General features: G+C 54.0%; 1 protein-coding gene and 1 long non-coding RNA gene across 2 annotated transcripts; one reads left to right on the top strand and one right to left on the bottom strand.

Annotated features, from left to right (window-relative positions):
• Positions 1 to 5,522: 5,522 nt before the first annotated feature.
• Positions 5,523 to 15,815, bottom strand: LOC123808967. Its single transcript, XR_006783858.1, has 3 exons — positions 15,608 to 15,815; positions 6,336 to 6,406; positions 5,523 to 5,807 (listed from the first exon to the last, which is right to left on the bottom strand). It is a non-coding gene; the product is annotated as an uncharacterized LOC123808967 (long non-coding RNA).
• A 2,977-nt stretch (positions 15,816 to 18,792) lies between these two features.
• On the top strand, positions 18,793 to 24,160 carry ZFP36L1 (ZFP36 ring finger protein like 1). The gene is made up of 2 exons (XM_045823393.1): positions 18,793 to 19,008; positions 21,374 to 24,160. Exons 1-2 carry the CDS (start codon positions 18,952 to 18,954, stop codon positions 22,331 to 22,333), a joined length of 1,017 nt encoding a protein of 338 aa, XP_045679349.1. The 5' UTR covers positions 18,793 to 18,951; the 3' UTR covers positions 22,334 to 24,160.

Raw genomic sequence — 24,160 nt, 5'->3', positions numbered from 1 at the left:
AAAGTAAGTTCTCTACCTTGGGGTGTGGAACCCAGCAATCTGGGTTTGAACCGGCTCTCCAGGGGATTCAGGTACGTACTCAAGTTTGAGAACCCCTGGAGGAAGCAAGTCCCCTGCTGTTCTCTAAGTGTCCACTGTGGCAAAGGACAGCCGGGGGCAAGCACAGCCACGTTTTCAAATGTAGCAGCCCATGTCTAATCAGGGGCCAGCCCAGTATATGGACGCTGGGCCATTACCCCGCCCCCCAAACAGGGCTCACATGTGCTATTTGGTGGGCTGGCCACTGGAGGGCAGTGTGACCACGTCCATGGAGCCTGTGCAAAGGCTTCAGGTGGAGCAGCCTTAGGAGGCCTGCTTGTAAGACCAGCCCATGGGGGTGCCTCCGTCAGGAGCCAAGAAATACAAAGGGATCTGGTCCCAAGCAGCAGCCTCGGCTTTGGCCCACTGGACCCAGACGTTCTGAGAAGCTAAAAGGGTTCAGATGGTGTGTACCCCTGGCCCTAGTGTCGCTGAGAGGCCCTCCCTGCTTCATCCCTCCAGAGCATGGCCTCACGCTGGAGGCTGGCCCACCCTGGGCCTGGAAGGTTTGGAGGCCTGGGACTGCAGGACGTCCAGGGGAGGAGACTGTGTCAGGCCACCTGGGGCAGAGTGCCAGGGAAGGCAGCAGGACCTTGACTGCATCCCCGGAGGCAAAGGGCAACCTCCCGTGACCCCCTCTGAAGTGCAAAACAAGGCAGCCATCTTCGAGAGCACTTAACCCTCTCCCCGGCCAGCCTAGGGCGAGCACAGGGTCTGGAGGCTGAAATGCCGTGGGAATGAGGAGGAATTTCTAAGCACTTCAAGAAAACCTTGGACCCTGGCAACTTCCCCGGGGCTGTTGGGAAACCGTGTTCCATGAGCCATTAGGAGCCCGAGCTTCTGTAAGTGCACTGGATTTGTCCCAGGCATCTTTCTTCATGCCCCACGTGCAAAGGGCACAGCGTCAGAGGAAGCAGAAGTTGCTCCAACTGGTCCTCAGGTGTTTGTCAGCCCCTGCCGAGTGTCAGGCCAGTGGGGTGCTTATCCCAGGGTGGTGCTCACAACCCAAAGTGCGACTCCTTCACAGGTCCTGCGTCTCCAAGCCAGGGGTCAAGGACGGCAGCCTGGAGCAGAATCCTCCAGGCTGACTCAACCTCCAGCCCCTCCCCACAGGAGGGCTTTAACGTGCATTCAGAATGCTATTTGAGGAGCCACAAGCCCTCCAGGCCACGTTCACACACTGATAATGTCTCTCTGTCACTTGGGTACTTTTCAGCTTCTAGAATATTCTTTCTCCTTAATATTGTCAACCCTTCAAGGTCTAGCTCAAATATCAGCTCCTCCAGGAAGGCTTCCTCAGGCTCCCTCCCTTTGTTTCCCGTAGAATCTGCCTGTCTCCCCCTTTGCCCACTTGCAGTACCGTGAGCCTCTGTCTGAGGGCACTCCTGTTTTCCATGCTGCCCCGAGGGCACCGTGAGGCGAGTGTAGGGACGCTGTGATGCTGGTCTTTGTGGGCCTCACACCTGTGGGTCATTTAGGAAAGGGCTGTTGCAAGAGAATCCTGAAATTGTTGAATAGGTTGTGGTGCTGGAAGCAAAGTCCCTGCTCTCGCTCTCGTTTTGAACCTTGGGCAGAGGAATAGGTACTGGTGTTTTCCTAAGCCCTGTCATGGAATCCTTTTGTGTTTACTTGCTTTAGGTTATTTTTAGTGTAAATATCAGGGCGCCATAGGAACCCAAACCGTGGGCCCTGGCTGGACCAAGAGGACTAACCAACCACTGAGTCTCGCCTCGGTTACTTCCTCCCTGTGGCCTTGGGTTGGCGCCTGTGACACGGGATGGCTGTCAGCACATCAGGCCCCGAGACCCAGCCAAGGAAGGTCCAAACTGGGCTCGAGGCCTTCATTTTAGGCTGAGACCTTGCAAGGAGGCAGGAAAAAAAGCAAGTGCCTTGAGAGTCTGGGAGGGAAGGCTGAGGCGAAGGAGGAATCCTTTTTTCCTTTGCGAGTCAGCCAGAAGTGCCCTCCGGAGGACTCCAGAAAACCCCTTTCATGCCTCACCCACAGATGATTTGCTGAGCGCTCATTAAGGGGAAAACAAAGAGGTGGTTTTGTTTATTTATTTAAGAGGAAAAATAAATGAGCTGTGACAAAACAATTTGAAACCAGGCCCCTCCGAGACCTGGGCTTTCACTTCCTTGATGGGAAGTAAAACAGAGAATCGAATCCCCCTCCAAATAAAAGTGAAGTTAATAATCAGACAGCTCGAGCCCTGGCCACATCCTGTGTCAGCTCCCTCCCTCCCCTGGCTCACTGTTTATAGCAGCAGAGCCCTCCTCCAGAGTCCAGAGTGGGCTTAACCCTTTCCTCCCCTTCTCCGAGAAACCCAGCCCTGCCGAGGCTGGCAGGCTCCGCGCCTGCTCTGGGGCAGGCCTGTCCGGCACAGGGCAGCCGTCTGCCTGCCTCTGAGCCTCTGGCCCACGCCACGCACGTGAGAAACCCAGCTGAGATCTGAGCGGCGCCCTCTGCTCGTCCTGCACAAAACCCAAAGTGAGCACAGGAGGGCTGTGCCCGGTGCCTGTTTCCCTCTCCCCCTCCAGGGAAACGCCGGGTAAGCCCGACCGGCTGCAGACTTCAGAGGGCTCTGCTCCAGGAAGCCTTCACAGCCTGGGGGTTACCTGAGCTGCTGCATTTTGATGGAAAGAAACACAGATTGGGGGGGGGGCTCTTGGTCTGTGTTGAGAGCAGTCTCCTACGCATGTCTCTGAGTGCTTTCTATGAGAACTTTACACTTCCTTTAGTGCAGTTATTTCTCCCGGGACCTGTGGGGTCAGGAGTCGCACATCCCCACTGCGTTGAGGAGGAGGCCTTGCTGATATTCATTGAGAATTTTCTACTTGCCAGCCACTGTCGCAAGCAACAGCTCTGCCCTGTACAGCCACTGTCCTCCTCATTACCCGGAGGAGGAAACTGAGGCACAGGGGACTCAGTACCTCGGTACCTATTGATACAGGGCTGGTAAATAGAGCTGGGATTTGAACCCAGGCATAGTGACTGCAAAGCCTGTAACCTTCACTCCTGTCTTCAGACGGCTCTGTTTTCTGGAGCCAGGGCTTTTTTGGGAGTTTAGAATAACCCCATGAACGCATGTCAAGGGTCCCGAGCCCAAGGACCTCTCGAGAACATTGGCACTTTGTCCTGGGCGCCCCCCCCTCCTGTTTCTTCCTAGGGAAGAGGGTCCAGAGACTTTGCAGGATTCAGTGGGCAGTGGCGGCAAGGAGAGGCTGGGTGTGGGGCAGGTTGGTACAGGGCAGATCCCATCTCTTACCTGAAGTCCCAAGTACCTGCTTCTGCCTGACACTTGTCTCACAGGAAGCCACTACCCAGTTGCCTGGGGGCAAGTGGCAAAGACTTAAAAACTGGCCGTGTGGGACCCCTGCCTGGCCTGGGCTTCCTCCCTCAGCATGCCGTGGCTACTCAGATTTGTTCGGGGTAAATGTGTCTGTGGCCAGGTCACCTTGCCTGGCCCTTTGGCAGGTCCCTGTGACTGGGGAGGGTGTGTTGTGCTGCCCCCTGCTGTCTGGAAACCTTCATGACCGCTTGCCCCAGGCTCAGCGGGGAAGGCCCCAGAAGGCCCCTGCGAAGGGTGCTTCTGAGAACAGGGCCTGCTCTGGGTCCGCGTACCCGAACCCCGCTGGCTCCGTCTTTGGGTATGCGTTGATCTGCTGAAGGCCTGCTTTCTCGAAATGCATTTCACCATTCCGAGCAACAGCACCGCGTGGGCAGAGCCCTGTTCCTCGTTTTCCAGTTCGTTCTTCACCCAGAGAGAAAGCAGTGGGCGCTCCATCCCCCGTGGCCTGATCTGCCCCAGAGCAGGGGCGGCTCTTCTGCGAAGGGACGAAGACAGCAGTGATTTCTCTGTGACACCTGGAGGGGGTGACATCCAGGCAGACGCCTGCAGCAAAGCGAGCCCAGAGTACGTGGGCCTCGACTTTCAATGTGGACGTTTAAGGGCGGCATCGACGACTCGGCCCGAGCGCCCAAGACCGGCTGGCTCCACTGCGTTCTGTTCTTCGGGGCGAAGGCCCGCATTCGCCAAACCCCTCGCACCGGACCCGCCCTTGCGCTGTGCCCATGGCACTGGGCACTCGGGCGCACATCTGCCTCGTCTGCCGTCACCCTAGAAAACAGGGGCCGGGTGACGGCCCCCCATTTTCCAGTTGAGGAAAGTGAATTTAGAAAGGTTGAGTAGCTTGCCCATTCTACTAGGGTAAAAACAAAACAAAACAAAACAAAACAAACCAACAGTTCGTTGTGGCTTAAAATACATTGAAATCCATTTAAAAGCCATTTTCACCCAGTTCAAAAGCAACACGAAGTGGACAGCAGGCCCTCGGAAGGCTCTTCCCTGCCCGAGAGGCCCGGAGCCGGAGGGCTCGAGGCGCTGGCGCGGCCGCCCGCCCGCTCTGCGGCCCTCCCCGCCCCTGCAGGCCCTCCCCGCACCGCCGCCTCTCTCGGGCAAGGGCGCTGGTCCTCAGGAAGTGAATACTGTGTTATGAGAGCCAGTAAAGACAAGAATCCCTGTATCATGCACACTTTTTTGCCCAAATTTTTTTTGAGGGAAAAATAAGGATGTGTATTATACATGCGTGTAATGGTCATGTCCAATGGGTATAACAAGCCCTTGTGTAATACGCACAACCACCACTGGTGCGCGTTATACACGGCAAACTACAAATCCTGTGTGTCAGAGCACGTCATCTTCAGTACTTCAGTATGCAGCGCTTAAAAAAGGACTCGTCACACTTAACCACATTGTCCTCGTTGCAGGTAAAAATGAACAATACCACCTAAATGTCACCAAGAGTCAGTTGGTGTTCACACTTCCAGAACGCTTTAGAAACTCTTGCCTTTTCTTCTTAAGGCAATAAGAAATAAAAATTCTAAGAAATAAAAATGTCTCAGCCTCTGGTCATGTCCTTACAGCCTAGCTCCTAAAAGGGCAGGTTTCTGAACTGGGGCAGACGCGCTTGGTTCTGAAGCGCCTGGGGCCACTAAGCCCTTTGTAGCGCGCTGCAACTCTCCGCCGGTTAGAGCGGAGCTCGTAGTGGGTGCAGGGTCAGCGTGCACCGAGTTTCACGGCCGGGTGAACACCCGCGAGGGTGGGGCTGCAGCCCCGCTGAGCTAATGCGGGAGGACCGCAGGGCAGCCCCCAGCGTCCTCCCACCCACGCGGAGGTCCCGCCTGTGAGTGGCTGTCCTTGGCTCTGCGTGCGGCGCTCCACCCGCCAGCTGCCTGGCCTCCCCTGGGACCGTCTTCTCTCTCCTGCTCAGGATACTTGACTCTGTTCCAGGGACTCCGTGGAACCCCACTTTGTGGGGCCTCCAACCTTCGCGGTCTTGCCAACTCACTGTTTAACATACAGCAACAGTTGACTAGGGGTGCTGTTGGGGAGGGGGGCTGCTCACATGTGCCAAGAGCTCTGCTCGTCTGTCCTTTCAGCAGCCCCGGGAGACCGGTATTACTGTCACTGCCATTTCACAGTGGAGGAGACTCGGAGAAGGCAGGTGAGCCCCTCGCTGGCCCAGGACGCGGCACAGCCAGGACGGGAGCCCGTCAGCCGGAGCTGCGGGGGCTCTCCACTGCGGCGCGTTGGTTCCGAAGCGCTGAGGCTCGGCCGGCGAACTGCTAGGCGACTTGGCTAAGGACCAGACACTCACCCTTTTGAGGACAAATCTTGACAAGTTGGGATGCGCAGTCACCAGGCATTTTCTTCCTGCAGTGTTTGCATCTTCCAGAACAGAGATATTATGACTTATTATTATACACACCCTTGCTAGGTGATTAGCTCAGCTGAATGGAATAAATTTTAGGTCATTCAGCCTCTAATTTCCTGGTTTGTCTTTTTTCACAGTTAAATAATCGTCTGAGTCATAGATTATAGGACTGGGACAGGTTTGAAGGTTAGGAAGGATGGGAAGAAACTGGGTTGAGTATCTAAGGCCATGACCTAGACATTATCCCTTCTGTATATTTTGTCACATCGCTCGGTTTTTGAGAGAAGCAAAATGGGACTTACAGAAGGTATAGAAGCAAGGTCAAGCCCTTAAGAATTCTTAGAGGGAGAAAGGCTGGCACGGGCACCATTTTCTTTGTCCCAGTCGACGGGAGTTCAGCCTGAGTGGCTTCCCCGTGGCTGAGCTCTGGCGGAGCAGGTTTAGGCGGCTTGGGGAGGCCCAGACCCCTGTCTGTTCCGAGCCCACCGCACCCACTGCAGATGGCCCGAGTTCGCCAAAGCTGCGTGCTAAACCAAACTCACTTGCAGTTTTACTGCCTTTGCTTTTCAGTTTTGCCTTGGTTTGCTTCAGCTTTCTCCCAGCCACTGCTGCCCTGGAGAAACAGAAGAGTGGGCGGAGGTGGGTTTGATTAAGTGCGGGGAATGGAAAAGCCCAAGCAAAAACTGAGAAGAGAGGCATTGGCTAACTCACAGAAGAACAGAGGCAACAGAGGGCTCAACAAGGCCAAGCAGAAAAAGGGAACTGAACCAGTCTCTCCGCGCTCAGTTTGTGGACACAAAGTGAACTTAAAGTAACCGTTTGTCAGTTGCAACAGTGGGAAAGCTGTGGCTATCCTAAGTCTCCTTGGCAATGCTTGGAAATTAATTTAAAGCGTCCAAGTTGTTTCCAAAAGTGGCACTTGCTGGGCCACCTCTGGCTGTGCATAGAGTTGGCTCTGCCAGTCTTCCGTGGCTGCCTGCTGTTCTGGGATGGCGGTTTCTGTGGGTGGGTTTAGCCCTGGTCCTCGGAGAGGTGGCTGGATAAGCCCCTTCCTGGAATATGCAAAGCCGATAACATGGCTTCTTCACACCTAGTGCTTCCCCTGACCGCCCCCGCGGCTCCTCCCGCTCAGATGCTCCGGGGAGCCCTCCAGAGGGCACCTTGATGGAAGCCACCTGACTGGGAGGAACCGGTAGGGCTTTCGCCTCGCCCCAGGGCCATCAGTCCTCATGCTGCAGGACAGCAACAGTTGAGTTACGCTGGGAGAGTTGTAGGAAGAGCAAAAAGCAAGGTGAAAAGCGCGCTTTTCTAGGACGGTCTTTGCTCAGTGTTCAGAAGAGGCTGGAATCCACAAGAAGCAGTAAGACTCGGAATGCAAATGAGCGTGGCTGGTGGAGGGGCAAAGTAGTTGTTTCAGAGTCATTGCTGCCTCTTTTTTTCTCCTGGGTCTCCACTTTTTATTTTTCTGGTGTTGTTTGCTTTCACATTCTTCTCTCTTTGGAATATTTATAACTGCCCCCTTCTCCTTTTTCATTCTCAATTCCCCTCCCCACCCTACGTGGCCTTCTTAGCATACATTTTCTTTTGGCCTTCCTTGTTTTACATCTGGATTCCCGGATGGTTTATTTTGTCTGTTTCCTGACTTTCCCTCCTCTCCCATTTCTTACAGCCCTCCCCCCACCACCGCCCTTTTCCTTCAGCTTCAGTTCTTTCCCCTGAAGACTTCCTTGGGCCACACAGGCTTTGTTGCTGCTCATCTGTTTAAGCAGTGCTGGCAAGGAGGAGGCCACAGCCGGCAGGCAGGGCCACGGAGGCAGAAGAGGACTTGGGTGTCTGAAGAGTCTCCCCCAGCTCTGGTGTCCTTTGAAGAGGAGCTTCCTTCTGGAGAGAGGCTCCCCCTGTGAGGGTGGACATCGGCTGCCAGGCCAGGGCTGAGGGCTGGGGGCAGATGGTGTTTCGTCCATGTTGTGTGGGCCTGGGCCCCATTGCTCAGGGAAGCCACAGAACCGGCCCTTCTCCGGGTGTATGGGTGGGGGATTCACCAGGTTCCACCCAGAAAGGCTGGGGCTCAGGGTGGGTGGACAGGCAGGGGATTCACCAGGTTCCACCCAGAAAGGCTGGGGCTCAGGGGAGGTGCAGCCCTGGGCACACATGACTTGTAGAGCTCTGGGCTGTGGCTGGGATGCCTTGCTGCACAGGGCCTGCCTCTTGGGGGAGTCTGGGATCCTCTGATCCATGCTGTCTGGCTGAAGTTGGCCTGAGCATCTGGAGCTGTCTGCTGGGGAGACACAGGCCATTTTCCAGCAGAAAGTCCCTCCGTCCAATGCCCCCCACGCCTGGCCAACGGGCGTTTTCAGGACACGGGGAATGCAAGAACGGGCTGAGGTATCTTAAAGGCTCTTGGGGGCAACACAAACCCCACCTGTGAGAGGTCCTGAGGGTCAGCTCTGGTACTGCTAGAAGCAGGTGGCATTTCTCGATGGGCGTGGTGGCGGAGAAATCCTAGAAGTTGCAGCCGCACCCCTCCTGGTCTGGAGTGGTGGGGAGGGGCGTGCGGAGTGCCCTGGCTCTGCTCCCCAGCTGTCCGAGGCAAACTGACTGGAGTCCATCTGGCTGTTGCCCCAGGCCCAGGCTTGCTTCCCACCCTGGGGTGTCAGTGCCACTGGGCGCTGGCCGAGTCCTCTGCTGGAGCACACCTGGGGCTGCGACGCATCCTGGGACCCAAGAGCACCAGGTGGACGCGCATCGCACTGTCCTCTTTTCCTGGGCGCTGTGACGGCGGTGGCCAGATGCTTCTCTGCAAGTGCCACGAGGGCCCCCTCACCCTCCACACCTTTTGCCAGGTCCCATCCATTCCTCCTCATCATCTTCATCAATGCACAATGTTCTCTGCCACTTTAGAAAAATACTATTGATAATATAGAAGGCTGAGAAAAATCTTTGCTTATACTTTCTGTTCTGCTTATAGTTTACTTATATTTTCTAAGCTTCCCACCCTAGAGTCCAACTCTTGGAATCCAGTATTTATTAAGACCCTAGAACCGTAAGACCCAGGAGCCTCCAGGCCCCAACTCCTGAGCCCTGTGGGTTTGGTTTATCTCTGGTTCAAGGGTCATCCTGGACAGGAAGACCGGTTAGGGGACCGGGGATGCATTTTTTTTCTAAGTTCTGCCCTCAACTCTGCAAGGAGAGCTGGGGGTAAGGACCAGGTCTCTTTGATGTAGGAATTCGGGTGGAGATTAGGATCCCAGCTACCACTCCCTTCCCACCTGAGGCTAAAGCACAGGCTCCTTAGACCTGTGGTCTCAGTGCCGCCCGTTCCTGCCACCTCCCTCTGCCTAGCCTCTTCCCACGCACCACGTTGTATAAATATTTACACCCCCGGGCTGGCAGGAATCTTTCTCCAGCTGCTTCCCTGGTCTCTGGGAGAGCTTGTTCTCTCACTGAACAGCTGCAGCAGATCTGGTTGCCTTTGGTCAGACAAGGGCAGGCCCTGGTTTGGGGGCCTGCAGTCCCTCTCCCCTCCCCCCACCCCCGCCCTGGGGTGGAGGGTGCAGTTGGCGGGAGAAACTCAGATCTAAAGAAGTCACAGGGCCGTGGCAAACGTCCATCCTCTCTCCTCTGCCGGCTGCCCACGTGGCGACCCTCCAAGAGCTGTCTGATCCCTGCTCTGGCTGGGGAGGTGGGTCCTGCTCCTCAAAGGGACGGCTCCCCAGGGTGGGGTCTGCTCCAGTCTGGACTAGGGGATCACTCCAAAGCAAACTGGCCGGCGTTGGGGCAAATAGGAACTTGGTTTACTTGTGAGCACTTTACAAGTATGTGCTATACCCCTGATGACGCTGGAGCAGACCCCCTAGTTTGAAGCGAGAACCCCCCGGAGAGGCTTCATCCGGGGCCTCTCCCCAGCTCCTGTAGCAGGCCCTCCCCCGCCCAGCAGTCCCGGTGCAGTGTTCCTGGGGGCAGGGGGAGTGGAGAGGACAGATGCTGCTCACCCTGCTTTCTTGGTGACCCAGGAAGCAGGAGCTTGCCAAGAAGTCAAACCAGCATTTGTTAGGTTCCCATGGGCTGGGCACCGTGTGAGGCACTTCCCCGAGTTCTCATGGAATCCCTCAGGTCTCGAGCGCACAGGTTTTCGAGCTCCCTTGTGCGTCCCCTATTCCTCGTGGGCACTTCATATGGTGTGCACGGAGCAGCCAGGTCCCACCCAGGGAGTCCCGCCTTCCTTCAGGCCCAGCACCTCCTAGAGCCAGTCTGCGCACGCCGACCTCACCTCCCGGCCATGGGCAGTTGCCTGCTGCCACCTCCCCTCCTGTGCCTCAGTTTCCCCCATCCGTGGGAAGTAATTGACCTGCGCTCCACAGAGCATGCCAAACTCAGCACAAGAGCAGGTTTCTAAAAAACAACACAGTGGTTTCATTGAACTCCTTTTGCTACCTAGGGGCCTGGGGCAGGCGACACAGAAGAGACTGTTGAGGTATCAGGCACGGAGAAGGCGCGTTCAGTGCTTTGGGGAGGCCGAGGAGAAGGAACACAGAGACAAAAAGGCCTGGGTTTCATATCCAGCAACTCCGAGATTCAAGTCGTGGAGCTGCTGCGGGTGGAGGTGTGGGACTGGGGAGGGGGTTCTGCTGGGGGCCGGGGACAAAGACTCCAGTCTCCCTAGTCCACGCTTGTGCCAGAAAGCAAACAGATTCAATCTCAATCTCAATTTCTCTCTCTCTCTTCATGCTCAGACCCCTTCTGGGAAGGGGAGAACATCTAGTGTCAGCGGTGTCTGCATGAGACTGCAGAGAAAGCCCCCCCCACTCCCCGCAAGGCTGGGCAGAGCAACAGAGAGCTATCGGAGGCCAGGCAGGGGAGCAGCGGGCTGGATGTGGCCTTGGGGGGGTGGGGGGAGTGAGCTCACAGGGAGAAAGGTGGGAAACCACAGCTCAAGCAATGCAGCCGAGATATTCCTGTTGCCTGCCTCCCCACCCCCAAAAGGTAAAACAAAACCCAAATAAAAGCCTGACCTGGCAGATATTAATACCCCAGAGCCAGGGCTGGTGTGCGAGCAGCCGCCCCCTTCTTCCCCCTTCTGTTGCTATAAGCGGCTGAAATAAATTTAGCGAAGCAACCCCACCCGTCTGAGGGCCTAAGATTTCAGAGCAGTGGGACTCTCTACCCTGAAAGCCCCTGTGTTTCAGAGCGGAGAGCTTTGTGTTTGAACTCCCCTTGGCAAAGGAATGTTCTCAATCTAAAATGATTGTTTTGCTGCAGTCAACTACCCCTCGTGGACGAAGTCTTTGACACGGGACGGCGTGCCGGCGAGCCGATCCACAGACGCTCGACAGCCTAACATGGCCGACTCCACCCTCCACCAGGCCATGCCTGGTTGGGTCCACTGGAGTATTTATTGCGTGGTTATATATTTTTTTGTGATATCTGTGCAGCACGTTCAGCTAAGATTCTGTGTTGTCTGTCACACAGACTGGCGATGTTCCTAAGGTAGAGAATTACTTATCGATGGCCTACTGTGTGCTGGGCACTGTGCCAGGCACCGAGGGTTGAGTTGAGAGTAGAGACAGCCTGCTCTTGGAGCATGGCTGGAGCACGTCCCGGTGGGAAGGGAGACGTCAGAAAGTGAAATGAGTACAAAACCCCACAACGATCGTCATACGCAATGGTGAAAGGCTACACACTCTCTCCCAGGATGGGGTGAAGGTCAGGGTGTGTGTTTGCACCACGCCCCTTCAATGCCACGTTGGAAGCCTTAAACAGGGCAACGAGAAAAAGACATATAATGCATGATATGAAAAGAAAGAAATTAAACTACTCTTGCTTTGCAGATAATGATAGTCTATGTTAAAAAACTAAGCAAACATGTAAAAACAAAACTCAAGCAATCTACCCAAAAACCTTCTTATAACTAAAGTGACTAAGATTATAGAGTACAAGAGCACTATACAAAAGTCAACTATATTTCTAGGAATTGGTAATGAGAAACTGCAAACTGAAATTTAAAAAAAATTACAGTAGTTTCCCCCCAAAAGAGAAGTATTAGGTACAAATCTAACAAAACATATATAACATCTGCATGCTAAAAACTACAAGGCACGGATGAAAGAAATACAAGAAGACCTAAATTAACGGGCACACCATGTTCATGGACTAGAAGACTCAACGTTGTCAAGATGCCAAGATGTAGACTTAATGTAGTTCCAATAACAATACAAGCATGATTTTTTTTTTTGGTAGAGACAGACAAGGTGGTTCTGAAATTTATATGAAAAGTCAACAGAACTAGAATAGTTACAACAATTTTGAAAATTAAGAATAAAGCTGGAGGAATTACAACACCTAACTTTAAGACTTACTTAAGGCTACAATAATCAAGACATGGTGGCACTGGCAAAGGGGCAGACACTCAAATCGATGGGACAAATAAAGAGACCTGTCCCAAGATGCCAACCGAGTTTGGGCCAGGTGCAAACGCAAGTCCACGGGAAAATGCTGGTCATCTCAGCAAACGCTGATGGGAATGGACGTCCGTGAGCAAAAGAATGAAGCCAGTTCCCTCAACCTAAATCTCACATTTTACACGAACACTAACTTCAAATGGGTCATAGATACACATGTAAAATATAAACTATGAAACTTTTAGAAGAAAACAGACAATGCTGACCTAGGGTTAGGCAAAGAGTCTTGCGACGTGACACGGAAGGCTTGATGCAGAGTATGTAAAACCAATAAATTAGACTTCGTCAAAATTAAAGACTTTTGCTCTGTAAACATACTTTGTTGGGAGAATGAAAAGATAAGGTACAAACTGGAAAAAATGTGTGCAAATCACATTTTGACAAAGCAACTATATCTAGAATATATAAAGAACTCTTAAAACTCAACAGTAAGAAGACAAGCAATTTAAAGATGGACAAAAAGACTTGAACAGACACTTCACCAAAGGACATACAGGGGGCAAATGAGCATTTCGAAAGATGTCCAACATCATCATGCATTAGAAAAATGCAAATGAAAACAATGAGATACTACTACACACCTATTAGAATGACTAAAATAAAAAATACAATTATAGGTGCAGATAAGGAAGCAGAGCAACTGGAAACTCTCAGATATTGCTTTTAGAGATGCAAAATATTATATCCACTCTCGAATATGACCTGGCAGTTGTCTACAAATTTCACTATACTCTTACCATATGACCTGGCAATCCCATTCCTAGTTATTTACCCTAGAGAAATAAAAATTTATGTTCCCACAAAAATCGGGATACAAATGTTTCCTGCAGCTCTATTTATTCACAATGGCCCCAAACTGAAAATAATCCCATGCCCTCCAAAAGATAAATGGACAAAACATTGGTGGTACACACCCACAGTGAAACATTATTTTTCAACTAAAAGGAATGTGTGTGCCATTAACACAGGCAACAACATGGGTCCACCTCAGAGGCATCATGCTGTGTGAAACCACAGACTGCATGATCCCACTCACACAGCACTCAGGAGAAGGCAGACGTGCAGCACAGAGGACAGATGGGTGGCCCACAGAGGGAGAGACGGGCGCGGCGTGACTGCGAGGGGTGGACGGAACCACTCTGTTTCTGATCAGGTGGTGGTTGCGCGAATCTATCGACATGGTAACGTTCATAGAACTAAACTGACCCAATAAAGGTCAATTTTACTGTATGTTAAATTAAAAAGTCCAAGTTTATATGAATGAATGCCAATTCACAAACTGAACTACTTGGAAGGAAATAAACATCCGTGAGGGCCAAAGAGAGGAAGCAGGCACCTTTGCCTTGATGGTAGGGAGCGGGAACCAAGAATGGCTGAGGAAATAGCGCTTGAGCTGGGTTCTAGAGGAGGATTGAGAATTGATTTTGGTCAAAGGAAGCTCAATTCAGATAGAAGAAGTGCTGTGCATCACAGCCCTGGGGCGGGAGGAAGGATGGTTAGTGGTCACCTGAAAGTGACTAGAGCACAGGGAGTGGTGCCCCGAGGGGTGAGCGAGGCGGTGGTGGGGGAGAGGAGGCTGGAGGCGTGGAGTGGATCTGGTTGGGCTACGAATTCGGTTCTTGTTCGAACAGGGATGGCTAGCCAAGGGTTTTTGGCTACTGGAACACGAGATCAGATCTAGGTTTTGAAACAGATCACTTGGATTGCCCTACGGAGGTTTCAGGGAGGGTGCGGGTGGAGCCTAACTATGTATATAGAAAACCTGGAATTGGGGGAAAAACGCTAAAATAGAGTTTCTCGATCTTGGTACTACTGACATTTTGGACCAGAAAAATCTTTCTGTTATGGGGCTGCCCTGTACCCTGCAGGAAGTCTAGCAGCACCCCTGGCCTCTGCCCGCTGAACGCCGGCAGTACTGACCTCCCCCTCCGGCCGTGACAACCGAAACCTCTCTACACACCCCCGAACGTTCCTTGGGAGGCAAAGTCACCCATGGTTGAGAACCACTGCTCTAAGATAACGGAATCGAGCGTTTCCTGGCTTCGTAATAGAATCATCTGAAGAGCTTAGGAAATGCGAATGCTGGGCCTTGCCCCCAGACCAACTGTGGCAGAACCTTCCGAGGTGGAGTGAGGCAGGCAGGGCACATGTGTGTTTTCCAGAGCTCTCCAGGTAATTCCACTCAGAGTGCTGTCTGAACACCACCACCGGTCTGGTCCAACCCCCTCCATCTCTACAGGTCAGCACGCTGACACCCAGAGGAGGGAATGGTCCGCCGAGCGGAGCCACAGACAAAGCAGCTCTCGAATCCAAGACTCCTGACTTCTAAGCCAGCGCTCATGCCTTAGACCCTGCAGCTGGGGCCCTCTCTTTTTCCCAGGCCTTGGGGCCTGCCTGACCCAGGGGTGAAGGTGGGATCAGAAAGTGACACAGATCAAAATCGTCCCGTTGGCCAGTTTCATGGGCAACTATCCTGAAGAATCCTTTTGCAGAATGATTACTTCCCAGAAATCATGAGGCCCCAGAAATGGTTGGGTTCACATACTATGTCTAGGCGTATTGAAGGTTTCAGCTAGAGCTGAAACTAGGTGCTTGACTGGCCAATTTTAGCCTATCGTCATCCCTGTTTTAGAGATGAGGAAACTGAGGCTTTGGTTAGTGTCTTGAAAAAGTCACAAAGCCAAGGTTTGGATTCAGAATGGCCGAGATTTTTATTTATTCATTTTTAGAGAGGGGGAAAGGAGGGAGAAAGAGAGGGAGAGAAACATCAGTGTGTGGCTGCCCCTTGTGACCCCAGGCATGTGCCCTGACTGGGGATCGATCCAGCACCCCTTCGTTTTGCAGGTCAGTGTTCAATCCGCTGAGCTACACCAGCCAGGCCAGGGCTTTGACACACAGAATCTTAAAACTTAGTGTTTGGGTCACTAGCAGAAAAGTTACTAAAATGCAGATTCCTGGCCCCGCCCCAAAAGTCTGATTCACGAGGCCTGGGTGCAACCCGAGGAATCTGCATTCCGTAATTAAATCTAAACCAGACACCTCTCTGGCAGCGCTTGCCCCCCGCCCCCCACCTTCTAATCCAGGGATTTCCCGGCTGTCCCAGGGTTTCAGGTAGCAGAGGGTGGGTGGGGGGTGGCGGAGCCCAGTCCGAAGGATTTGGGGGATTTTTGCGAATGACCCGAAGCCGGGGAGGAAGTGGAACACCGCAGGGATCTGCGATGGCGGATCCCGAGCTGCAGCCTGGGCCAGCTTGGGACCCTGGGGAGGGAGCGCCTGGAAGGCGCCGGGCGACCAGGCCTGGCGGTCCGGGGTGCAGCGGCCCCGGGGGTCGGCGGCCCGGCGCCCCCCACTCTCACCTGCCTCGAGGTGCGCCCGGGGTCCGGACTGGTCAGTGAATAGATCCGTCGCGTTTCCCTAACTCCGAGGGCTTTCACTTTCCCCCTTTCACAGAACCTAACACCCCGAAGCCAGAAGTACCGGGCCGGGCCCCCTCTGCGCGCAGACCCGCTCCGGGCGAGCAGCGAGGGCCCGGAAGCCGCGCCGCGGCGGGAGGACCGGGCCCGCCGCCCCCTCCGCAGTCGGAAGCGGCGCTGCAGGTGAAGGGGCGGCCCGGGTGCGCGCGGCGCGGGGACGGGCCCGGGGGGCGGGCTGCCCAGCGCCGGGGGCGGGGAGGGCCACGCAGGCCTCCCGTCGGGCTTCCTGCCCGGGTCGCGGCTCGCTGTGCGGTTCCCGCCACCGCCGGGCACCTGCGGAGCACGGCTCAGCGGGACCGGCTGGCCCAGGCCCGGACGCCCCCGGCCCCCCCCGCCCCCCCGCCCCCCGCCGGGCCCTGCTGGACGCTGTCCCCGCCCGCCGCGGCGTGGACGCCGGGTCAGCGAAGGGTTAAGGAGGCTGGCTCCCTCCCCTCGGCTCCCTCACTCTTGGAAAGTCCCCGAAATGACGTTTGAACCCGACAATTAAAAAAAGGGTTTAATTATAGAGGCCGGCTCTGAGAGCTGGAACAAACTCGGTCGGGCCGCGGGGCCGGTAAACAAGTCCGGGGCGAGCGGGCCAGGCCGGCCGCCGCCCCGCGGAGCCCGCGTCCCCGGGAGCGGGGGAGGGGAGCGCCTTCTGGGAGTTGGAAAAGCGGAGGAAATTCGAGGAATCGGGTTCTCTTTGGAGGGAGGGTGTGTGTGTGTGGGGGGGGAGGCTTTTTAACGAGCGCGGGACGCCGAGGCCGCTGGTGGTGCTCGGGCCGGTCCCGCAGCCGCGGGGGAAAGCGCCGCCCCCCGGAGAGGGGGAGCCGTGGGTGCGGGCCGGGCCCCGGGCGGGGAAGAAGATCCCGCCCGCCTCGGGCCCCCTTACCCGCGGCTTCTCCACCTCTCCCCTCCCCCCAGCACAGCTTCTTGAACTCTCCAGAGTTAGAGCAATGGGCCCAGGGGGGCGGTGGCTGGGGAATGAGAAACCGAAATAGCTTCACATTAGGACGCAGACTAACCTTGTGGTTTTAACGCGCGCCCTACTCTGCGCTGAAATCTGGAACTCATTACCTCATCACCAAGAAACTGCGCGAAGCCGCCTCCCACCCCCCTTCTTGGAGCTGGGGAAAGGGGCGAGCAAACATCCCTGTAAGAAAGAAACCTACATTTGATTGATTTAAATTAAGGTGGATGGAAGTTATTTCCCTCTCTGGCGCTTGCCAGATTTCGTGAAAAGCTGCAAAATGGGAGCAAAGGGAGGGAAGCAACAGGCGGCCGGACAGCAGCAGCAGAAAAGGCAGGGGGCAGCGGCCGGGTTAAAAACGGGGCGATCCATTTCAGTCAAAGAGGGCGGACAAATGAAAGCAGGCCGGGCTGGGGATCACGTCGGTGTGGTGTCGCTGCAGCAAAAGCTGTGTGTTTCGCAGAGATGAAAAACAGCCGTTCCTAGAACAGTTGTGATTGAAAGTTTTGCCTGGGTTTGCCCGGAGGCTGACGAATAAATAAGAAATGCAGTAAAATGTGAGTGTGCGCGCGTGTCCGTGTGTGTGTGTGTGTGTGTGGCGCTAGTCATGGTGAGAGTGCGACTGCGGCGCTCTGCTTGGCCCGCCCAGTCTTTTCCAAAGAAACGTGCTCATAATGGGGTGACCTAATTACATCGCAATGGAACCCGCTCTTAGCCACTCAGCGTTCGGGGTTTCATAACAGACCCGGCGGCCTCCAGTGCTGGGAAGAAACGTGCGAGGGCTGTGCAGGCGGCCGGGCGCGCGGGGGAATAGGAAAAACGCAGCCCTGCGGTTTCCGCCGCGGCCCTCGTCTCAGCACACCCGAGAACGCGCGGGGGCGGGTGGGGAACACGTTAGCAACTTTTTATTTGGGTGAGTGGAGGGGCATCCGAATATAGCAGTAAATAAATACAATTTTACAGTGTTGGAAGGAGTAACATTCTATCCGAGGCCTTTTGGTTTCGAGGATCCCATGCCCCCTTCCCCCCCCCCCCCATCCCGCCCAAACAGCGCAGCGTGACAAGCCATATGTTCCGTTCCGGAGGGGGCGGGGGAGGAACAACAATAAGTTAAGTGTCGGCCTCCCCCACCTCTTTACCTTCATTCTTGTCAAAGTAACTTTTTTCATTGTTTAAGCGTCTAGGCGTGAGTGCGTGCGTCTGTTTCGGCGCAGCCCCGGTTCAGAGCGCGCGTGGAAAGTTGTGTTACTGGGTGGGTTTTGCGTGCGGGGGGGGGAGGAGAGGGCGTTCACGAAGATTTAGGTTTACTTTATAAAGGAGTTTAAAGATTAGGAGCGCGAAATAAATACAACTCCCAATCCTGCTAAAATAAACCATCCGCCCGGGCGGTGGTCGTTTTCGCTACCCGGGCCTTCCCACCCTCCCCGCCCCATTCCCGCCAGCTGAAAAAAAAAAAAAGAAAGAAAGAAAGAAAAAAAAACCCAACCACCAAAAAACCAAACGTGGAACCCTAGAGTTGAAGGCTTTGTACGTCCCAAACTTCCCAATTTCAATCTCCTCGCCCGGCCAGGTTTGCGGAGGGGAGCCGAGCGCCGACGACCACTCGGAAAGAGCAAGTCGTGCGGGGCGCTTGGAGAAGTTTGGAGAAAGATCCGCTCAAGATGGAAACGGCAGCGGGGCTCGGGGCAGGCTCCGGCTCCCGCTCGCGAAAAGAGAAAGTTGAGCCCGCCTTCCTGCCCGACAAACAACAACAACACGACAACAAGAACCCCGAAGAGGGTGGAATGAGTGATGTCACAGAACCCAGATCGCCGGCTGACAAAGGAGGGGAGCGCGGCCGGGGAGAAGGGCGCCGGCTAGCGAAGCGAGCGGACTCCAAACTTTTCCTCTTTAAGAAAAAAAAAAAGTTGAGCGCGGCTGGGAGGTGTTTTTTTTTTTTTTTTTTCTTCTCCCTCGCCTACTTTTCACGTCTCCCCTCCCCCTTCTTCTTTTTGAAAGTTTTTTTTTCCCCCGAGTTTGACCGCATGGCTGATTCAACTTCAGTGTCAATCAACTTTTTTTCCTCCTCTTCCTTATTTAAATAAGTTTAAACTCCTCCTCTCCTGATCTACTATAAATCGGTCTTCGCGCGCCGCAGCCGGAGAGAGTCAGAAAGGCGAGGGGCCCCGGGAGCAGGCGTGTGGGACTCCTGACCGGAGAGCCGGAGGCTGCGCCTTCCCCGCACCGGGACCTTCGCGGCACACCAGATCCTCGTCCCTGCCCCGTGCGAGCGCCCACGATGACCACCACCCTCGTGTCTGCCACCATCTTCGACTTGAGCGAAGTTTTATGCAAGGTAAGTTGGGGCGGAGCATTTGCTTTTCAAAGATTTTCCCTTTTCCCTTTTGCCTGAAAAAGAGAACCCCCAGAAGTTTATGCCTGGGAAAGCAGAGGGGAAAGGGAGAGAGCTTAGGCAGCTTTTCAATTTCCGCCCCGTCCTCCCCTCCTCCCCAGTTTGAAGGAATTTGGTCCTCTCCGACCCACCGTTTGAGTTGAAACAGCCCCTGCGCGCGGACTGCATGGGAATGCAGCCCGGAGACCAGAGTGTTCGGGGGTGAAGTGAAGTTTGCGTGGCGGGGCTCCCCGAGGGGCGCCAGGCGCTGGCTTGGATTGGGGCACTGGGGGGTGGTCACGTGCTGCCTGAGCCCAGTTTCGCTGGTGCGCTCGGTTTCCCGGTGTGTGCTCTGGGCATCGCCGCCGTCCGAGGGTTCGAGTCTCGTTGGACGCATTGCGGGCGGGTGGGGTTGGGAAGAGGCTCCCTTGGTGAAGTGAGTCTCCGGGCGTTTTGCTGGGAGATTTTCTCTCTTCTGATTTGAAGGGGCTGGAATCCGCGAAGAAAAGGCCTAGAGTTGTCATTCAAAAGGATGTTGCAAAATTGCAGCGGGGCTTCAGTTGGCCCCAGCTCGGCCAGGCTTTTCCTCTTGGGATAGGCGGTCGTACTGCAAACTTTGGGGGTGAAAGTAGGACTTCGGTAGACCCATCTGCTTGTTTTCTGGGGGATTGCGGCTCGTAGACATGGAGGGTGAGGGGGACACGATAACAAATGCTGGTCTGAATTCAGGGATCTTCGCGAGGAAGGATTTAATGGGGGCGTCCTTAAGCGGTGTAGCTTGCCAGCCAGAGTGAGAAGAAGCAAGTTTTAAGCTCGGAATGGTCAAGGGGGGCGGTTTAAGTGTACATAGGGAAGCAAGCCTATGGGTGTTAGTTTTTTTCTTCGCTACCTCTCCTCAGTTTTCTTCCTAAAGAAATAGGGAAGCTGCTAGGCTACTTTTAATTGCTAAAGTATTTTTGCCTTTCAAACACGTTGGGTCATGTTGCTCTCTCTTCCCAGCTTGCTTCTCCAGTCGGCGCCGCTGCCAGGGCCCCAGGGCTGCGGGGTTGGGGTGCAGGGACGCCGAGGAGCTGAAGAGAAACATCAAAAATTTGGAATCTCAGCTTCTTTCCCTCCCGGCGCGTTCCCAAACCCAAACTCCAGTTGCCCTGGCGGCTGCCTGAGTTCTCCCCGCACTTCTTCCTTCTCTTCCCAGCTCTCTCGCTCTTTGATCTATTTCTCTTTCTCTTGCCCCCTCCCCCTCCCCCCACAGGACTTTTTAAATGAACCTCATTGTTGGGAACCGGCTCTCAACTTGGTTCCTGTAATCCGCTCTCCGTGGGGTGGTTGCTGTTACAGATTCCCGATCCCCCGCAGCTGATCCTAGGGGACCAACTTTAGAATTTGTACAATGACACCCACATGGGCTGGGAGCCAACTCCCAGGTCCCTTCTCCCCCAGCACCCTTTCCGAATCTTGGGTACAGTTTGAGCAGGTGACGGGTCCCTTTGGAACAGAAACCTGCCTGTGGTGGCTTTGCCCCCACCGCCCAAACCCATTATTGACTGGCAGGCGGGTGGGGGGATTTGGTGCTTTCTTTTTCCTTCCCACCCGCAGCTTTGCGTTAAAGATTAAACACTGGTGCTCTTATTCCACCCTGCTCTTGGAGCCAGAAGACTAATTGCAAAGGCATCTTCCCAGTGGAGGGGATGGGGGGAGCTGTGGAAGGCAACTCTCTCCGGAGCGTGGGGAAATGAGTTTTACTTTTAGGAATCACATCTCTCTCCCTGCCTAGCCCCAGACGGGGGACAGGGGATTTCTCTTCCACCCCCCTGCTACTGCCTGCCGCCCCCCGCCCCCCAAGGTAAAAGTGAAGGCAGTTTGGAAACCTGTTGCCAAAGGAAGGGAACACTTCTGAAGGGGGAAGTGAAGAGTCTTAGGCCAGGTTTGGGGGTGGTCATCTAAGCAGGGACTGCTCAGAGGGGGCTGGAGCGCTCGGACTCCTCCAGTTGACCTGCTTTCGTTAGGGGGAGGGGCGGTCGAGAGAGGTCTGCATAATGTGAGGTGTCCTGAGCTGAGGAATCTGTTTGGGAAGTAAGGATATTGGGTTTTATGGATATAAGTGGTAGCTTTGGGGACAGGATATGGAGGGCTTTTTGGGGGAAACCGAAGTAAACCTGTAGCTCCTCTGTGGGAGAGGAGGGGAGGGGCTATCCCAGGGCATGGGCAGGGTGGTTCCTTAGAGGTGTTTCTGATTGTAGGGGGCTGCCCTCAGTGGGGGCTGCTCTCTCTGGGCCTGGTGGACAGCCTTGTCACTGACCATCCCCTCTCTCCTCTCTCTTTCCTGCAGGGCAACAAGATGCTCAACTATAGTACTCCCAGCACAGGGGGCTGCCTGCTGGACAGGAAGGCGGTGGGCACCCCCACTGGTGGGGGCTTCCCCCGGAGGCACTCTGTCACCCTGCCCAGCTCCAAGTTCCACCAGAACCAGCTCCTCAGCAGCCTCAAGGGTGAGCCAGCCCCAGCTCTGAGCTCTCGGGATAGCCGCTTCCGAGACCGCTCTTTCTCAGAAGGGGGCGAGCGGCTGCTCCCCACCCAGAAGCAGCCTGGAAGCGGCCAGGTCAATTCCAGCCGCTACAAGACGGAGCTGTGCCGCCCCTTCGAGGAGAATGGCGCCTGTAAGTACGGGGACAAGTGCCAGTTCGCACATGGCATCCATGAGCTGCGAAGCCTGACCCGCCACCCCAAGTACAAGACAGAGCTGTGCCGCACCTTCCACACCATCGGCTTCTGCCCGTACGGGCCCCGCTGCCACTTCATCCACAATGCCGAGGAGCGCCGCGCCCTGGCCGGGGCCCGGGACCTCTCCGCCGACCGTCCGCGTCTCCAGCATAGCTTTAGCTTTGCTGGGTTTCCCAGTGCCGCTGCCACCGCCGCTGCCACAGGGCTGCTGGACAGCCCCACGTCCATCACCCCACCCCCCATCCTGAGCGCCGATGACCTCCTGGGCTCGCCCACCTTGCCCGATAGCACCAATAACCCCTTTGCCTTCTCCAGCCAGGAGCTGGCGAGCCTCTTCGCCCCCAGCATGGGGCTGCCCGGGGGTGGCTCTCCCACTACCTTCCTTTTCCGGCCCATGTCCGAGTCCCCTCACATGTTTGACTCTCCCCCTAGCCCTCAGGATTCTCTCTCGGACCAGGAGGGCTACCTGAGCAGCTCCAGCAGCAGCCACAGTGGCTCAGACTCCCCCACCTTGGACAACTCAAGACGCCTGCCCATTTTCAGCAGACTTTCCATCTCAGATGACTAAGCCAGGGTAGGGAGGGACCCCTGCCCACTCCACCGCCCCACCCCATACCCGCACCCCCTACCCCTCTCTCCCAGACCTCCCCTACAACCCTGACATTAACAAGGTTAAGCTCAATCCCTTTCCCCTAGAACCTTGGAATGCTCCCTACTCTGCCCCTTTTAACCCCCTAACATAAGGACAAGTCAATTTGTCAGTAGCTTCCTCTGGTTTGAACCCCCTCCCTTGATTTTATAGCCCACTTACCATGCATAACAGACAAGTACCATATTTGTCAGTAGATGCCTTTCCCCCCCTGGCTTAAGCCTTAAGTGCCAAATCACAAAAGAAAAAGCAGTAACAGTTTACAGAAGCAACTTAGTGCCTTGTAATCTAACTTTGTCACTGTGACTACATTACCTCTTCAGCGCCAGAGGGCACCCGTGGGCCTCCCAGAGCCTCTGCCCATGGGGGGGGAGGGGGGACCCAGACCAGCAGCTCCCTCCACTGGCGACACAACTGCACCTTCCTTCGTTTCAGTCTCCCACACACTTCCTCCCCTCCCCAGTGAACCCGCCCCACACCCCTCGGGAGAGTTGTTGCCAGACTTGGGTTTTCGGGGAAACCTAGCTAGACGTTCAAAACCTTTTTTCTTCCCGACCTGAACCTTTGTTGACTAATCTTGCCTGGGTTCTAGTAGGTCTACAGGAAGGAAGACAAAAAAGTGGATGAAGATTGTGACAGAAGTGGGACTTTGTGATTTAATTTTTTTCTTTTTCTTTTTTTTTTTTAAGTGGGGAGGAAGGGGAAGCTAGATGGACTATGAGAGACTTGATTTTGGTGCTAAAGTTCCCCAGTTCATATGTGACATCTTTAAAAAAAAAATGACAAAAAAAAGAGAGAAAAGCTAAAAAAAATGTAAGGGGTGAGAGTTAATGGTATTCATTCCACATACAATATCTGTGTAAAACGATTTCCCGTAGAAGTAGCTTTAATGGTTTTGCTCTAGAATACCGTAGGTCTACCCTTAGAGCACTCACGCCATGCTTTTTTCCCTGGGTTTTTAACTTCATATAACTTTCAGAAATTGGAGAGCAAAAATTTTGCTTGTCACTGCACATCAATATAAAAAAGCTTATTTAACTTATCAAAACGTATTTATTGCCAAACTATGCTTTTTTTTTGTTAATTTTGTTCATATTTATCGGGATGACAAATCCATAGAATATATTCTTTTATGTTAAATTATGATCTTCATATTAATCTTAAAATTTTGTGACGTGTCTTTTTCCCTTTTTTCCACAGTTTTAATATATTATTCTTCAACGACATTTTTGTAACTTTACACTTTTTTGGTTATTTTATTTTAAAAAAATGAAAAATTAATTTAAAAAAATGCAAAAAACTGTTGGATTATTTATTTTAGAAATCTCCCCCCTTTGTGTTGGACTGCAAATTGAGTTTCTTTCTCTTAAGGCCTTTCACAACTAGGACTGAGAATGTATGTAGAAGTTCTGTGACAGCACAGAAGGAAGACAACTTTCTGTGTATAGCTTCTAAAAGGGGAAAAAAGAGAAGCCCTTTGACTTCCACGTGCCCATCTCAAGACATTCCGATCGCAGATCTAAGGTTCTGGATTCCAGGTGTAGAGTTGTCCAATGTCGAGGCGAACAGAACTGGCACACACACATTAAGATGAATGTAATTATTATTCCTCTTGCTGGTCACTACCGTCGCTTTCTATTTCTCTTTCTTTGTGTGAATTTATTTAAAAGAAAAAAAAACTTTTTGTAACGACTATTTGCAGTTTAAAAATCAATAAACCCCGTTTTTGTTTTTTTTTTCAAGAAA

Source organism: Phyllostomus hastatus, unplaced genomic scaffold (genome assembly GCF_019186645.2).
Source record: "Phyllostomus hastatus isolate PE091 unplaced genomic scaffold, TTU_PhHast_1.1 phas_scaffold_501, whole genome shotgun sequence".
NCBI classification, from domain to species: domain Eukaryota; kingdom Metazoa; phylum Chordata; class Mammalia; order Chiroptera; family Phyllostomidae; genus Phyllostomus; species Phyllostomus hastatus.
The sequence above is the reverse complement of the archived record's forward strand: the minus strand, read 5'-3'. Positions and strand labels throughout refer to the sequence as shown.